The sequence below is a fragment of the Bufo gargarizans genome, chromosome 2 (assembly GCF_014858855.1).
Source record: "Bufo gargarizans isolate SCDJY-AF-19 chromosome 2, ASM1485885v1, whole genome shotgun sequence".
In the NCBI taxonomy this organism is placed as follows: Eukaryota; Metazoa; Chordata; class Amphibia; order Anura; family Bufonidae; genus Bufo; species Bufo gargarizans.
Window position 1 is genome coordinate 144169347 of NC_058081.1, and position 18111 is coordinate 144187457.

The 18111-nt window shown below is 44.0% G+C and overlaps 1 protein-coding gene across 1 annotated transcript in view; it reads right to left on the reverse strand.

Moving 5' to 3' along the window:
* Positions 1 to 18111, reverse strand: part of TUBGCP4 (tubulin gamma complex associated protein 4) — a 99852-nt gene that overhangs the window by 58847 nt on the left and 22894 nt on the right. The window contains 3 exon segments of the mRNA XM_044279560.1: positions 895 to 974; positions 9164 to 9220; positions 16672 to 16725. Of these exon segments, the coding sequence (XP_044135495.1) occupies positions 895 to 974; positions 9164 to 9220; positions 16672 to 16725 (191 nt within the window).

Here is an 18111-nt window from a genome sequence, read left to right on the forward strand (position 1 = left end):
TTTGTGTATAGAGCTGAGGACATGGGTTGCTAGATGGCCGCTAGCACATCCGCAATACCCAGTCCCCATAGCTCTGTGTGCTTTTATTGTGTAAAATAAACAATTTGATACATATGCAAATTAACCTGAGATGAGTCCTGTACGTGAGAGGAGTCAGCGACAGGACTCATCTCAGGTTAATTTTCATATGTATCAAATCGGGGATTTTTACACAATAAAAGCACACAGAGCTATGGGGACTGGGTATTGCGGATGTGCTAGCGGCCATCTAGCAACCCATGTCCTCAGCTCTATACACAAAATCACGGTGACAGGTTCCCTTTAAGTCATAAGACTATGCTGCCCTATGTGAGAGCGGTATATTACATGGAAAGGACCACTGTGCAGACACACAGCAGCCCGTCAATCACTGTGAGAAGGGCCGGGTAAGCACTCCCATCATGAATACAGCAGGAGTCAATGACTATGAATCTGCGTTATTCTTTGATGGCTCCTTTTAGCAAAACTACATGTGCCGTTTAGGCTAATGGAGAGCTGACCTTCCCCTTATTAGGGTCAATTCACACGTCCGCAAAACACCGGGCAGCTGCAGACAAGAATAGGACATGTTCTATTTTTTTCCAGAGCCGCAGACTGGAAGTTCGGGGCGCGGACCGGAAATGCGGACAGCACACTGTGTGCTGTCGGCATCTTTTCCGGCCCCATTAAAAATGAATGGGTCCGGATCCCTTCCGCAAAACTACGGAACGGTTCCGGACCCATTTATGCGGATGTGTGAATGGACCCTTATTGTGCCTCTGCCCATAAAAAAGGCATAATCTGATGAGAGATGTGTCTTAAACTGCATTTTCTAACAAAATTATAGCACGATTAAGGGAGAAATCATTTCCTTACTTTTCAAGCGCACTGCGGACTGGAGGAAGCCCCCCACAGCTGTGTTTGTAAACCGTTTCCAAAAGTTGGCAGCCATGAATCTGAAGAAACAAAATGATCTATAGTTAAGGTAGAACGTAAAAGGCCAGAATATTATCTAGTTAAAGGGTTTTTCCAGGCTCCTCATATTACCTGTCAAGATAGGTCATTAATATCCAAATCAGTGAGGGTCCGACAACCCGCATCCCAACATTTAGCTGTTCCCTGCAGCCTCTGGCACGGGAACTGCCATACTGAATGGAAGAGGAACCACAGCTCCGCTCACAGTGCAGTGGCCGGGCTGGGTTACTGCAGCTCACCTGCCATCGATCATATATGACCTATCCTGAGAAGAAGTCATCACTATCAGGAGCCTGGAAAACCCCTTTAATGCTGTCTAGTAATTATGTCACACCAATGGTTTCAGAAATACTGGGTAAACTGCTGTAATAAACCTTGTATAATGCTTGGGGTCCTAGGGGGACTTAGCTGTTAATACTTAGTATTAGGTTATGCGAGTCTTAAATAATAACAGGGCTCACACCAATATCAATGGTGGTCTAGAGTGGTTATGGGTAATATCCCTGGAGGTGACATATAATTATATTTAATGCACTTGAGTCCACAGAGGCAAGAACTTTGTTTTGATACCTGAATTGCCACATATTTATGTGCAGAATAATAGCAGTCTAACATCACTAGTGTGTTTAATAACTGTTTTTGGCAGAAAAGATAATACAACATGGGGAAAAAAATCATGACTAGGGGCAGCCGAGTAATGAAAGGGGGTGGTCAAATTACTAGCAGTGTGGAATTCAATTCTGTAAAGAAACAGGGGTTATATATGGTCCCTATTTAAAGGAGCTCAGCAAATGTTGGACCTGCTGGTTTTAGCCCTTGCTCGGGGTCGTTCTGAGCATTGTGCCAAAGAAGTAAGAACTTTGAATAAGAAGTTGATTGGAGAGGGGAAAACATATAAAGAAGTGCAGAAAATAATTGGCAGCTCAGCTAAAATGATCTTCAATGCTTTAAAATGGCAAACAAAACCCGAAACCTGAAACACAGCTGTGTAAATCATACAACAACAAGAATGGCAAAGAAGCATCCAATGATCAGCTCCAGGAAAATCAAAGAAGATCTTCAGTTACCTGTGAGTACTGCAACAATCAGAAGATGTCTACGTGAAGACAAACTATTTGCAAGAAACCCTTGTAAAGTACAGTACCATTGCTGAGACATGTTGAAAAGGTTACAGTTTGCCAAAGAACACATTGACTGGCCTAAAGAGATGACGGAACATTCTATGGACAGGTGAGGGCAGGATTGTTCTTATTGGGTCTAAAGGCTGCAGATAGTTTGTGAGACGACTCAAACACTGAATTCAAACCACAGTACACTGTGAAGACTGGAAGCTGTAAGCATAATGGTTTGGGGATGTTTCTCATACTCTGGAGTCGGCCCCATTTATCGCATACCAGGCACCATGGACCAGTTTGAATTAGGGTTGCACAGGGTATTGAATTATCGATATCCAATTGATACGATACCAGGATTTGCCATTTACTAATACTAGGCTGTGCTACTGCACAGCCTAGCATCAGAGAACATGGCACGCGCTGCATCTCAGCACACACCATGTTCTCTTGATGAGCACAGTGGAGAAGGAGGGAGTCCCTCCGTCCCCAGTGTGCCGTTGCCAGCAATAAGAGAGAGAGGAGGAGGAGGGACTGTGGCCACTGCACCACCAATTAAGATAACTAACCTTTTAATACAAATGTAGGCGGCAGGATCATATTCCCGACACCTGAGGGGTTAATTGACGGGGATCACAGCGCCTTGTCATGAGAGACGGGTATGTGATACTGTCGTCTACATTTGTATTAAAAGGTTAGTTATCTTCATTGGTGGCGCAGTGTGCCCCCCTCCAACCCCAGTATTCTAATCATTGGTGGCAGTGGCCACAGGGTCCCCTCCTCATTGGTGGCAGTGGCAGCTTCCGATCAGAGCCCCAGCAGTGAAATTGCATGGCTCCGATTGGTTACCATGGCAGCCAGGACGCTACTGAAGCCTTGGCTGCCCTGGTAAGCTCCCTGCTGCTCTTTGCACAAAGCACAGGGCAGCAGGTAGAGTGTGAGGTCCTATTTACCCTAATAGAGCTCTATTAGGGTCAATAGGAGAAGGGATTAAAAGATCCCAGGTTCTAGCCCCTAAGAAAGCTAATTGTTATTAAATAAAAAGTAAAAAATAAATAAATCCCCACCTGAATTTTAACCCCTTCAGGGTCCTGCCATTTTTCACCTTAAGGAACAGGCCTTTTTTTGCAAATCTGACCTGTGTCACTTTATGTGATAACTTTAAAAAAGCTTTTACTTATCCAAGCCATTCTGAGACAGTTTTCTCGTCACATATTGTACTTCTTGACAATGGTAAATTTGAGTCAAAATATTTCATTTTTATTCATAAAAAATAAATTAAAAATTTACCCAAAATTTGGAAAAATGTGCCATTTTTTTTATTTCAATTTCTCTGCTTTTAAAACAGATAGTGATACCTCCTAAAATAGTTATTACTTTACATTTCCCATATGTCTACTTCATGTTTGGATCATTTAGTTTTTTTTGGATGTTAGAAGGCTTAGGGCTCTTTCGCACCTGCGTTCTTTTCTTCCGGCATAGAGTTCCGTCGTCGGGGCTCTATGCCGGAAGAATCCTGATCAGTTTTATCCTAATGCATTCTGAATGGAGTAAATTCCGTTCAGGATGCATCAGGATGACTTCAGTTCCGGAACAGAACGTTTTTTGGCCCGAGAAAATACTGCAGCATGCTGCGCTTTTTGCTCCGGCCAAAAATCCTGAACACTTGCCGCAAGGCCGGATCCGGAATTAATGCCTATTTAAAGGCATTGATCCGGATCCGGCCTTAAGCTAAACGTCGTTTCGGCGCATTGCCGGATCCGACGTTTAGCTTTTTCTCAATAGTTACCATGGCTGCCGGGACGCTAAAGTCCTGGCAGCCATGGTAAAGTGGAGCGGGGGAGCAGCATACTTACCGTACGTGCGGCTCCCGGGGCGCTCCAGAGTGACGTCAGGGCGCCCCAGGCGCATGGATGACGTGATCGCATGGCACATCATCCATGCGCATGGGGCGCTCTGACGTCACTCTGGAGCGCCCCGGGAGCCGCGCGGACTGTAAGTATACCGCTCCCCCGCTCCCACTATGGCAACCAGGACTTTAATAGCGTCCTGGCTGCCATAGTAACACTGAAAGCATTTTGAAGACGGATCCGTCTTCAAATGCTTTCAGTACACTTGCGTTTTTCTGGATCCGGCGTGTAATTCCGGCAAGTGGAGTACACGCCGGATCCGGACAACGCAAGTGTGAAAGAGGCCTTAGAAGCAAATCTTAAAATTTAAGAAAATTTCCAAAACCCAATTTTTAAAGGACCAGTTTAAGTCTGAAGTCACTTTGTGAGGCTTGCATAATAGAAACCACCAATAAATGGCAACATTTTAGAAACTACACCCCTTAAGGTATTCAAAACTGATTTTACAAACTTTGTTAACCCTTTAGGTGTTCCACAAGAACTAAAGGAAAATATAGATGAAATTTCAGAATTTCTGAAGACAGGTTCTGTGTCCCAGAGATGAACGTGCTTTGGTCAGACATGTGCAAATCAACCCAAGAACAAAAGCAAAAGACCTTGTGAAGATTATGGCGGAGGCTTGTAAGATTGTGTCAATATCCACAGTGAAACGAGTTCTGTATCAACATGGGCTGAAAGGGCCACTCTGCCAGGAAGAAGCCATTGCTCCAAAAGAAACATAAAAATTATGTTTGCAAATGCACAAAGGAAGACCTACATTTTTGGAGACATGTCCTGTGGTCTGACTAAACTGAAATTTTACATTTTGAACATAATGACCATCGTTACATTCGGAGAAAAAAAAGGGAGAAGCTTGGAAGCCTAAGAACACCATCCCAACTATGAAACACGGGGTGGCAGCATCATGTTGTGGGGTTGTTTTGCTGCAGAAGGAACTGGTGCACTTCACAAAATAGATTGCATCATGAGGAAAGAAGATTATGTGGAAATACTGAAGCAACATCTCAAGACATCAGCCAGGAAGTTAAAGGGTTTCTGTCACCCGATTTAACCCTATTAAGCTGGCTGACATTAGCGATGTGCTAATGTCAGCTAAACCTAACTAGCCTACTCCTACTTTTATCTCTGCCCCCGTTACGCCAAAAATCAAACTTTTATAATATGCTAATTAGCCCCTAGGAGCAGAGGGCGTTATTCCTGCTCCTAGAGGTTCCATTCTCCCACCAAGTCCTGATTGACAGGGCCAGGCAGCGCTCACATCTGTCTGCCAGCCCTGTGCTCTGGTGAAATCTCGCGCCGTTCAGCATTCGGCGTAGGCGTGGTGAGGGAAAGACGCTCGCAGGCTGCCAGCTTCCTCACCTGCTTGGGTGGAAATGGGTCTTCCAAATGGACAATGACCCAAAGCATACTGCCAAACTGGTTACAAAGTGGCTTAAGGATAACAAAGTCAATGTTTTGGAGTGGCCATCATAAAGCTCTGATCTCAATCCTATTGAAAATGTATGGCAAAGCTGAAAAGGCAGGTGCAAGCAAGGCGACCAACAAACATCGCTCAGTTACACCAGTTTTGTCAGGAGGAATGGGCCCAAATTACGATCAACTATTATGAGAAGCTTGTGGAAGGATTTCCAAAATGTTTGACCCAAGTCAGTTTAAGGGAAATGGTACCAAATATTAATGAAATGTATGTAAACTTTTGACTTTGCAGAAAGTAATAAAAATTCCTTTTAAACATTCTCGCTCTCTCATTAGTCTGGCTTTTGGCAAAAAATAATAATTATGGTAATCCTAATCGACCAAAAACAGGAACGGTTTATTCTGGATTTCATGTCAGATATTGAGAAAAACATGCATATGTGTCTTTTTATATAGTGTATGCAAAATTCTGGTTTCAACTGTATTAGGCTCCATTCACACGTCCGCAATTCGGTTCTGCATTTTGCGGAACGGAACTGCGGATCCGCAATTCTGTTCCTGAAAAAAATTAGAATATGTCCGATACTTGTCTGCAATTGCGGACAAGAATAGGCATTTTCTTTTAAGTGCCGGCGATGTGTGGTCTGCAAAATATGGAACGCACATTGCTGGTGTCCATGTTTTGCGGATCCGTGGATCCGCAAAACAATTACGGACGTGTGAATGGACCCTTACCCTGATTCTGTAGTTTACAGAAACACCCCATTTGTGGTAGTAAACTGCTGTACGGGCACATGGCAGGTCGCAGAAGGAAAGGAGCGCCATGGGATAATTTTAAGTTGCCATGTCACATTTGAAGACCCCCTGATGCACCCCTAGAGTAGAAACTCCACAAAAACGTGACAATACCAAATATGACAACTTTTTCTGGTTGTTTGTTTCATTTTTACATAATAAAGCATTTTTTTAAATAAAAAAATAATATATTTTTAGTGTCTCCATATTATGAAAGCCATTTGATCACTTGGCATTACACTTTTTGTCATGTAAGCTGACAAAAAATGGCTTTTTTTACATCGTTTTTATTTTAAAAAATTACAGTGTTCATCTGAGGTGTTAGATCATGTGATATTTTTATACAGCAGGTTGCTACGGATGCGGCAATACCTGATATGTCTACTTTTTTTTTTTTTCCCTTTTAACACAATAAAAGCATTTTTGAAACAAAAAAAAAATGTTTTAGTGTCTCCATATTCTGAGAGCCATAGTTTTTTTTATTTTCTCCCTGATTGTTTTATGTAGTGGCTCATTTTTTGCAGGATGAGTTGACGGTTTGATTGGTACTATTTTGGGGGGCATACGTCTTTTTGATCACTTGGTGTTGCACGTTTTGTGATGTAAGGTGACAAAAAAAAATATATATTTGTTTTAGCATAGTTTTTATTTTATTTTTTCTACGGTGTTCAGATGAGGGGGTGGATCATGTGAGATTTTCATAGAGCCGGCTGTTACGGACGTGGCAATACCCAATATGTCTTGTTTTTTTTACAATTTTCTGTGTTTTATTTGGGGAAATGTTTTTGTTTCTTACTTGAAACACACTTTTTTTTTTTTTTTTTGTCCTACTCTGAGACTTCAACTTCTGGGCTCTGATCCCCTCTGCAATGTATTACATCCTGTAATGTAATACATTGCATGTCAGCTTGTATGCTGACAGCCGGCCTGTGAGACCCAGCCTAAGGGCTGGATCTCACAGGTTTCTGTAGAAGGCAAGCCCCGATGCCTATGGAAGACATCTGGCTTGCCTTCTCTGCCATCGGGTCCCCGACACTGCAGCGCGGGGACACGATGGAGATGCGGAGGGCACCTGTACCCTCCGCAAACCGCGGTCAGCTTAGACAACGGCATACAAGGCATACATCAGTGTCTTCACCGATGCCGGCGTATGCAGCAGGGGCCCGGCTGTCAGTGACTACCGGGTCAGAGCCGCTGATCAGACGAGCATAGCTCCTGCCTGATCAGCTCGCCGTACATGTACGGCGCTAGTCCTTAAGTGACGTCCACCAGCGCCGAACAAGTACGGCGGGGGTCCTTAAGGGGTTAAGTTTAAATCACCCTCTTTTCCAATTTTACATATAAAATATATAAAAATAAATAATCATGTTACATATCGCAATGTCCAAAAGGCCAAACTATTAAAATATAAAAAAAATATCTTCTATGTGGTAAACAGAAAAAAAACGCGCGATTTGCCATTTTATTTGTCACCTTCTCCCCCCCAAAAACTGGATAAGGCTGTTCTATGGGCCAGACATTCCATAAAATGTGGAACGCACGCAGCTTTTTGGGCGTTTCTTTTTTTTTTCGAGTGGTATCGAATATTGCAATTCTTTTTTATGGTAACAAAATTGAATCAAAATCTTGTTATCGTGACAACCCTAGTTTGAATATATATATATATATATATATATATATATATATATATATATATGTATATGAACATACTGGAAGAGGTCATGTTGCCTTATGCTGAAGAAAAAATGCCCTTGAAATGGGTGTTTCAGCAGGACAACGACCCCAAACAAAACAGCAAGCGGGCAACATCCTGGTTCCAGACCAGCAAGATTGATGTTATGAAGTGGCCAGCCCAATCCGATTGAGACTTTGTGGAGTAACCTCAAAAATGCTTTTTTTGATACCAAACCCAAGAAAGCAGAAGAACTGTGGAATGTAGTCCGGGCAGCTTGGGCTGGAGTATCTGTTCGCAGGTGTCAGTTGACTCCATGCCTGCCACATAGATGTAAAGCAGTTATCAGAAATAAAAAGGTCATAACAACTAAGGCTGAAGTCACACGTCTGTGGAACACGGTCCGTAAGATACCAGACTGGCATCCTGCTGAGTGCAGGAGTGCACGGCGTCATTGATTGCTATGATGCGGTGCGTTTTGTGCCGCCGCTGCTGTACAGTAATACACTCGTATGATCTATACGAGTGTATTGCTGTACAGCAGCGGCGGCACAAAGCGCACCGCGTCATAACAACCAATGACGCTGTGCGCTCCTGCGCTCAGCAGGATGCCAGTCCGGTATCTTACGGACCGTGTTCCACGGACGTGTGAATTCAGCCTAAATATTAGTTCAGTGATTAACAGAAAAGCTAAATCAGTAAAACAAATTTCAGTTTAGAGTAGAAATATTAAAGTTTGTAACAGAAAATGCAAACACTGCTTTTTTTTTTTGAACATCCTATTATTTCCTTTTTCTTCATGATATTTTGTTCATGTTTTCATTTGGAATTGAGTGTGCAGCGCTCCCAGTGCCTTTGTGTATGGAAATAAATGCTCTCTCAGTAGTTTTAAACACACTGCTATTATTTTGCACATAACTGTACCGACTACATAAGGTGTTATACAGCTTTCATTATAGTATATACATCAGTAAATCAATATCCTAGTGGTAGCAGAAATATATATATATTTTTTAACTTTGTGCTCATTTACAATGAATAGTGTCCTTATCAGTTAAAAGGACACGACATTTCATATTGTGTTTTATTTCTAAATTAACTTGACATATAAGAACAAAGCACTTACTGACATGTCCCCAAGTAATAAAGCAACATCTTCAAGGTAACGTTACACAGACGACATTTCAAATACAATGGACGCCACCACACCATTTCTATCTGCACCATCTGACATTCATCAGTCTGCTGGTGCATTACTAGCATACCTTCTGGCTCTTGAGCTGCTCCACCACAATCATTACTGATGGAAAGAGGAGATGAAACTGAAAAATAGAAGAAGACATATCACTTATTACATCTAAACCTAGGTCACCATAGCAGAGCTCTTCTCATTACAGATATATTGTCAGTCTTCTGTTTCCTCGTAGCGGCCATTTGTGGAATGATGACAACAGGAATAGCAGCCATGAATTATCTTCTCCCTAACTGATGATAAAACTTGACGTGTTGAGCGAATTAGTTTTTTTAAGTTCGGCGTCTAAAGTTTGGGTTTGGGTTATCGAAGAATCTCGTTATGGATTCTAAATTCCATTATGGTCCAAAACCTTTTTCACGGTGAAAGAAAATACATGCGAATTCCGCAATGATTTTATAAGAATGTTTTTCGAAATTAGTCATGTGAACTTGCCCATACCAAACTCTACTGGCCTAACTCTAAGCCGATAAACTCAGTGTCCATTCATAGGCCAGTCACAGGCAGCCCCTCATTTACAAAGGGGTTTAGAGGGCTTCTGTCACCCCCAAAACACATATTTTTTTAAATCCTTATTTAACGACTATTCCCTATATAGGGTTCTTACCTTTGTCTGTGCCTTCGTTTTCATAAAAAATAAAAATCGATCTTTTAAAATATGCAAATCGCTTCACTACGGTATTATTATACCAACACACTGTGAAGATGCGTTTGCGGTATATGTTCACACCCAAATATAACAGAATTGTATTGTGAATAGGAATTTTTTAAAACATAACATTTACTAGATCATTTAAAATAAATGCCACTTGGTGAGAAACATTAAGGACAAACACCTCCGCTGTAGCATAAACAAATAAAGGGTGGATCTTACCCCGTTTGATGAATTCCACAGCCTGTGGAGGACGGTTCAGGTAGTGGGTGGACCACCGAAACCTGTGTGATCAAGGTGCTGATGTCTGTAGGCGATATGGCACTCCTATATAGCCCTGGTATGTCTTTCCTACCTACATATAGGTGGGGGGCTACTTGAGCAGCTGCCTAACACACATGGAGCATCCGCCCCGACAGGGGCGACCCCATACCGATCCTGTCCCTCAGTATGGGCCTTGTGCTATTTTACCCTAATACAAAACCCTACATGCCATGTTTCGGTCCTAGACTCCAGACCTCCTCAGGGGTTTCATAGATGTATTCAGGGGTAACTAAAAGTAAATTAACAAACACACACTAAGTATAAGTCACATATAGAACTGAGTTGCCAATGTTAATAAATTGGATTCACACTCAGATTACTTACTGAAAGAAGATCGTTTGTAGCCTCCTACTTTCAATCCGGATCTATGGTGTATAGTATCCGAGCCTTGACATGAGAGGTGTCCCAAGCAAGTGCTGTGTCTCACCTCAAATAGTGGCGATTTGGGTGAGCAATTTGTGGTTGTTGCTCACCTCCTTATATTACCCCCCTTCCTAGTGGGTGTACGCCCCCCTGTATATCCGACTCACCTGTCCATAGCGATCACAGCCTGTGTGATTGCCTGTGGAACGCACGCCGCTCGCGTGCGTTCCACCGGACCGGAAGTTGTCATCACATGGTACGGGCGAACCGGAAGTGAGGTAAGGACCTGCTTCCAAGCGTCGCCGGTTGCATGGCAACACCTGAAGCACGGCCCTGAATGCCGCAAATGATGACTTGCAAGCGATTCTCATCTCTGCTGGATCGCAGTATGGATACTAGCTGGCAGGACATTTAAACAAATACCCCGGCTCCACTGCAATTATAGCAGCAAGCCAAGGAGGAAATACTGCTAATGGTAGCAGTATTTTGTTTGGGTGACATCTACCTGTTCATTAACCCCAAATGCCCAACGCGCTCAAATTCTAAAGCACGTGCGCAAATGGGTGAGAATTAACAACTAGATATCAACACATTAGATAGATACAACCCTTATTCTTGCGCATAATCTGTGAGTATGTTGCAGCATATGTATGTATTGCACATATTCACAAAAAACAGCTATAGTGTTGTTGCTCGTTTAAACCTGCAGGATGGACGGTCTTTAGGTAGAAAATCCATTTTGCTTCGCATTGGAGAATTCTCCTATCGAAGTCCCCTCGTCTGATGCCCGGTTTAATTTTTTCAATACCGATGAAGGAGAGACATTCAACTCTTCCATCATGTTCGGTATTCACGTGTCTCGCCACGGGTGTCTCTCTGGCATTTTTAATGTCGCCGACATGTTCTCCTATTCTCCTCCTAAACTCTCTGATTGTCTTTCCGACGTACTCTTTCCCGCAGATGCATGTGATTTTATAAATTATTCCCCTGCTTTTGCAGTTAATAAAATCACTTACATTGTATATTTTTCCCGTGTTATTGCTCTTAAAGGTTTTCGTCTTGGTCACAAAGGGGCACGCCACGCACTCTCCGCATTTGTGGTTACCACTAATCCCTCTCTCAAGCCAAGCTTTTCCGGGGGCTGCTGGTGTATAGTGGCTATGTACCACAAGGTCACGGATACTTCTGCCGCGCCTGTAGGTAATGCTGGGGTGCTCCTTTGTGACCTTGCAGATATCACGGTCCATTCGTAGTACGTGCCAATGTCTCGAGATAATGTCTCTAACTGCAGATGAGCAGCCATTATATGTGCTAATGAGACGGATCTCTCTATCTTCCTTACTTCCTTCAATCGTGGGGACCTCTTTTTGGGGGGTGAGGAGTGACACTCTATCCCTACCTAAAGCATTCTGGTACGCTGGTGTCAATACACTTGCTGGGTAGCCCCGGTCCAGAAATCGAGTTCTCAGGTCTCTGGCCCGTGTGACAAAGTCCGAGCGTTTGGAGCAATTCCTCCTTAATCGCAGGTATTGGCCCCGCGGTATTCCCTTCCTGAGGGGGTATGGATGGCTACTTTCCCACCTCAGGAGAGAATTAGTGGAGGTGGGCTTACGATAGATTGTAGTCTCCAAATGCCCACTCGGACTTATGATCACACAGATGTCCAAGAATGGAAGTCGAGTTGGGTGACATTCTGATGTGAAGTGTAGGCCTATATCGTTCTTATTTAATAATAGGACCCAATCAGAGAAAGTTTCCATACTCCCTTTCCAGATGACAAACACGTCGTCTATGAAGCGTGCCCACTTTTGAACACACTGCAGTTCTAGCATAGACTCATCTTTGAATACTATGGTATTCTCCCACCAGCCCAGGAACAAATTTGCATACGATGGGGCACAGGGGCTCCCCATCGCAGTGCCCCTGAGCTGGTGGTAGAATTGCCCATTAAACAGGAAGTAATTCCTTGTCAATGAGAACTCAAGTAGTTCAATTACAAAGTCATTGTGGGCCTGGAAGTGTCTTCCTCTTGTGGATAGAAAGTATGATACAGCATACAGACCCCACTTGTGTGGGATGGAGGAGTATAGTGCCTCTACATCTACACTACCTAGTATGCAGCCCTCATCGAGATGGATACCTTCCAGTTGTCTAAGGAGATCACCCGTGTCTTTCACATGGGAGGAGAGGGAGAGGACAAACGGGGCCAGGATTCTGTCAATATATAGTCCCAGGTTTTGACTGAGGCTGTCCACCCCCGAAACTATTGGTCGCCCCTTGAGGGGCACACAGCCCTTGTGAACCTTCGGGAGGCTGTAGAACGTGGCGATTTGTGGGCACTGGGGATACAAAAACTCGTATTCTTCCTGATTGATTAATTTAGCAAGTTTGGCTTTATCTAGAATACTTTTAAGTTCCTTTTTATAGACCACAGTGGGGTCCACATGGAGTACCTCATAACAATCGTGAGGAGCCAATAAGTTCATACACATTGATTCATAAGCCTTTGTATTCAGGATGATGGTGTTCCCACCTTTGTCTGATGGTTTAATAACAATGTTTTTATTTTTGGACAAATTGTCCAATCCACCCAGTTCATCCTGAGTACAATTGTTTGGTGCCGAGTACAGGTGAGTGGTCTCAAGGTCGGTACTAACCAATTTGAGGAACACATCCACACAGTTGATCTCACCTATGGGGGGCATCCTTTTACTCTTGTTCTTTAGACCTGAGAAAGGTCCCTCACCTGGAGCTGGTTCGTTATCAGTAGTTAAACTTTGTAAAAGCTTTACGTCCGCCAGCATTTCCACAGGGACACCCATCTCTATGCTTTGTTTCCTTTTAAGATTGCAGAAGTGCTTATACCACCGCAATTTCCGTGCAAAGAGGTGCAAGTCCACTGTGGTCTTAAAAGGATTATATTGGGTAGTAGAAAGAGTACGTCGGAAAGACAATCAGAGAGTTTAGGAGGAGAATAGGAGAACATGTCGGCGACATTAAAAATGCCAGAGAGACACCCGTGGCGAGACACGTGAATACCGAACATGATGGAAGAGTTGAATGTCTCTCCTTCATCGGTATTGAAAAAATTAAACCGGGCATCAGACGAGGGGACTTCGATAGGAGAATTCTCCAATGTGAAGCAAAATGGATTTTCTACCTAAAGACCGTCCACCCTGCGGGTTTAAACGAGCAACAACACTATAGCTGTTTTTTGTGAATATGTGCAATACATACATATGCTGCAACATACTCACAGATTATGCGCAAGAATGAGGGTTGTATCTATCTAATGTGTTGATATCTAGTTGTTCATTCTCACCCATTTGCGCACGTGCTTTAGAATTTGAGCGCGTTGGGCATTTGGGGTTAATGAACAGGTAGATGTCACCCAAACAAAATACTGCTACCATTAGCAGTATTTCCTCCTTGGCTTGCTGCTATAATTGCAGTGGAGCCGGGGTATTTGTTTAAATGTCCTGCCAGCTAGTATCCATACTGCGATCCAGCAGAGATGAGAATCGCTTGCAAGTCATCATTTGCGGCATTCAGGGCCGTGCTTCAGGTGTTGCCATGCAACCGGCGACGCTTGGAAGCAGGTCATTACCTCACTTCCGGTTCGCCCGTACCATGTGATGACAACTTCCGGTCCGGTGGAACGCACGCGAGCGGCGTGCGTTCCACAGGCAATCACACAGGCTGTGATCGCTATGGACAGGTGAGTCGGATATACAGGGGGGCGTACACCCACTAGGAAGGGGGGTAATATAAGGAGGTGAGCAACAACCACAAATTGCTCACCCAAATCGCCACTATTTGAGGTGAGACACAGCACTTGCTTGGGACACCTCTCATGTCAAGGCTCAGATACTATACACCATAGATCCGGATTGAAAGTAGGAGGCTACAAACGATCTTCTTTCAGTAAGTAATCTGAGTGTGAATCCAATTTATGAACATTGGCAACTCAGTTCTATATGTGACTTATACTTAGTGTGTGTTTGTTAATTTACTTTTAGTTACCCCTGAATACATCTATGAAACCCCTGAGGAGGTCTGGAGTCTAGGACCGAAACATGGCATGTAGGGTTTTGTATTAGGGTAAAATAGCACAAGGCCCATACTGAGGGACAGGATCGGTATGGGGTCGCCCCTGTCGGGGCGGATGCTCCATGTGTGTTAGGCAGCTGCTCAAGTAGCCCCCCACCTATATGTAGGTAGGAAAGACATACCAGGGCTATATAGGAGTGCCATATCGCCTACAGACATCAGCACCTTGATCACACAGGTTTCGGTGGTCCACCCACTACCTGAACCGTCCTCCACAGGCTGTGGAATTCATCAAACGGGGTAAGATCCACCCTTTATTTGTTTATGCTACAGCGGAGGTGTTTGTCCTTAATGTTTCTCACCAAGTGGCATTTATTTTAAATGATCTAGTAAATGTTATGTTTTAAAAAATTCCTATTCACAATACAAATCGCTTCACTACCAGCATTTCATATCCCGCGCCTGTCTTCATTCGGCGCAGGCGCTCTGAGAGAAGGAGGCTCGCCTCCTCAGCACTCCCTCAGTGCGCCTGCACCAATGATGTCACCGAAAGAGAAGACGTCATCGGCGCAGGCGCACTGAGGGAGTGCTGAGGAGGCTAGCCTCCTTCTCTCAGAGCGCCTACGCCGAATGAAGACAGGCGCGGGATTTGAAATTCTGACAGGGCCAGCCGGAGGAGGAGAGCGATCGCTGGCCCTGTCAATCAACAGGACGAGGGGGCGTTTTTTGCAGCGGCTACCAGCAAGTAGCCGCCCTACTTGCTGGTAGTGAAGCGATTTGCATATTTTAAAAGATAGATTTGTATGGAAACGAAGCCACAGACAAAAAGGTAAGAACCCTATATAGGGAATAGTCATTAAATAAGGATTTTAACAAGCCCAAAAAAAAAAAAAAAAAAAAAAAAAAAAAAAAAAAAAAGGGTTTTGGGGGTGACAGAAGCCCTTTAAACAAAATCGGTTCCTTGGCAGAACCAAACACAATCCTCTCCATTTTGTTCAGATATTAAATAATAGGACTTTGTCCTCCTTGGAACCAGACAAGTCGTCTCTATAAAAGGGCCGCCTACGATTACTTGCAGCAAATAAAACTGACAACTAATTAGGAACCCTACTGTTTGTACTCCTCTGACATTTCATCGCTCTGACTTATCTGTTTTTAATGCTCCTTGATCTTACGTCTGTCCCTCCTTCCTTTTGTGTTGCAAGGGAACAAGAGTTAGGCAAATCCTTTGAAGCTTCTTAATGCTTTGTCAGCATTCCGTGTGCTCTTCTCCAATAGTAAGCACCGACAAACCCCCTCCAGACTGTGCGGGGTCCACATCCAGTCTCATCTAAAACTAAAGGTCCCTTTAGACAGGACGATACAGCAGGCGATTGTCCGGAAGGAAGCATTCCTGACAGTGCCATGCTGAAAGTAACCAATATTTTCGGTACAACCCATTCTACTGCGAATGCCCGTCTATTAAAAGGTTTACTAACGTTAAATAAAACATTGGGAAAGACGTTGTAAATGGCTTAAAGTAACTAAAGAAGCACATCTTCTCTCCTGCCTTCTCCTGTGCTGACTCCAGTCCTCCACACTGCTGTTTTTCTGGCTGTGATGACTTTCCCTGCACACCTCGTCACTACTGCAGTCAATCAATGGCCTCAGTAGTGACATCATGTACACCGCTGTAGCCAGTGACAGTCTGTAAAGTGATTTTTGTGCACAGAATGACATCACAGCCAGGCACATGGCTTCCGCAGCGCAGGACCAGTGTGCTGAAAGTGTTGTGAAAAGTGGCAAACATCACTTTTTTTGTTATTTTTAGGCCACTTACAGGTGCTTAACCCAGACAACCTTTTCATGCATACATGACAATATCCTTGATTTTATGCACCAGTTTCCAAATGGGAATATCTGATATGGTTAAACCTACTAGATAAAAAGAGTGCAGAGTATTGTAAGCTTGGGCTCCAAAAAGTCATCCATAAGTTTCAGTAAAATCAGAACAAATGTATTCTAAAGAGCAGGTGTGCCAACCATTCCGAAATGTTACCATGACTTATGGATGATGTTGTGTATCTAGCATTACATAATCTTTAAACAAATGTTCTCTGGTTGGATGTAAAGTTTCTCATCAATAGACTTACCTGATCAAGGGAGTAGTTAATGTGGGATACTGAAAGATGTGGATCAGCCAAGAACTATATTCAAAAGAAAAGAAAAAAGCTTAAAAAGGATAACTGTCACACTTAGACCCTAATTTCAATTTTCATATATGTAGTTACTAATAACATGATATTCCAGAATCAGTTACTATTAGGGTCTATTCACACGTCCGTTGTTTGTTTCCTGATCTGTTCCGTTTTTTGCTGAACAGATCTGGACCAGATCTGGACCCATTCATTTTCAATGGGTCCTGAAAAAAAACGGACAGCACAATGTCAGATTTTTTTTCAGGACCCATTGAAAATAAATGGGTCCAGATCTGGTCCAGATCTGTTCAGCAAAAAACGGAACAGATCAGGAAAGAAACAACGGACGTGTGAATGGACCCTTAGACTGACTTAGGGCTCTTTCACACTTGCATTGTCCGGATCCGGCGTGTACTCCATTTGCCGGAATTACACGCCGGATCCGGAAAAACGCAAGTGAACTGAAAGCATTTGAAGACGGATCCGTCTTCAAAATGCGTTCAGTGTTACTATGGCAGCCAGGACGCTATTAAAGTCCTGGTTGCCATAGTAGTAGTGGGGAGCGGGGGAGAAGTATACTTACAGTCCGTGCAGCTCCCGGGGCGCTCCACAATGACGTCAGAGCGCCCCATGCGCATGGATGACGTGCCATGTGATCACGTCATCCATGCGCGTGGGGCGCCCCGACGTCACTCTGGAGCGCCCCGGGAGCTGCACGGACGGTAAGTATACTGCTCCCCCCGCTCCCCACTACACTTTACCATGGCTGCCAGGACTTTAGCGTCCCGGCAGCCATGGTAACCATTTAGAAAAAGCTAAACGTCGGATCCGGCAATGCGCCGAAACGACGTTTAGCTTGAGGCCGGATCCGGATTAATGCCTTTCAATGGGCATTAATTCCGGATCCGGCCTTGCGGCAAGTGTTCAGGATTTTTGGCCGGAGCAAAAAGCGCAGCATGCTGCAGTATTTTCTCCAGCCAAAAAACGTTCCGGTCCTGAACTGAGGACATCCTGAACGGATTTCTCTCCATTCAGAATGCATTAGGATAAAACTGATCAGGATTCTTCCGGCATAGAGCCCCGACGACGGAACTCTATGCCGGAAGAAAAGAACGCAAGTGTGAAAGAGCCCTTACCCCATATTTAATAAGATTCAGCCCTTAGCAACCAGTCTGCCTAAAACTGCAATTTCACTATTCTGTTAAGATGGCCGCCACTGCCCTCACCCTGAGGCTAATCCCGCCTGCCCTCACTAGCCAGTAACAATAGCCCACCAAAAGTGTCAGTAACCAGAGCCCTCCCCCCTAAAGGGTTAATCTCCTGCAGCACAGAGGGGTCCTCTTACCACATGTTGCTGTCATTTATACACTGAGCAGGTGGCAGATCTCCCTTCCC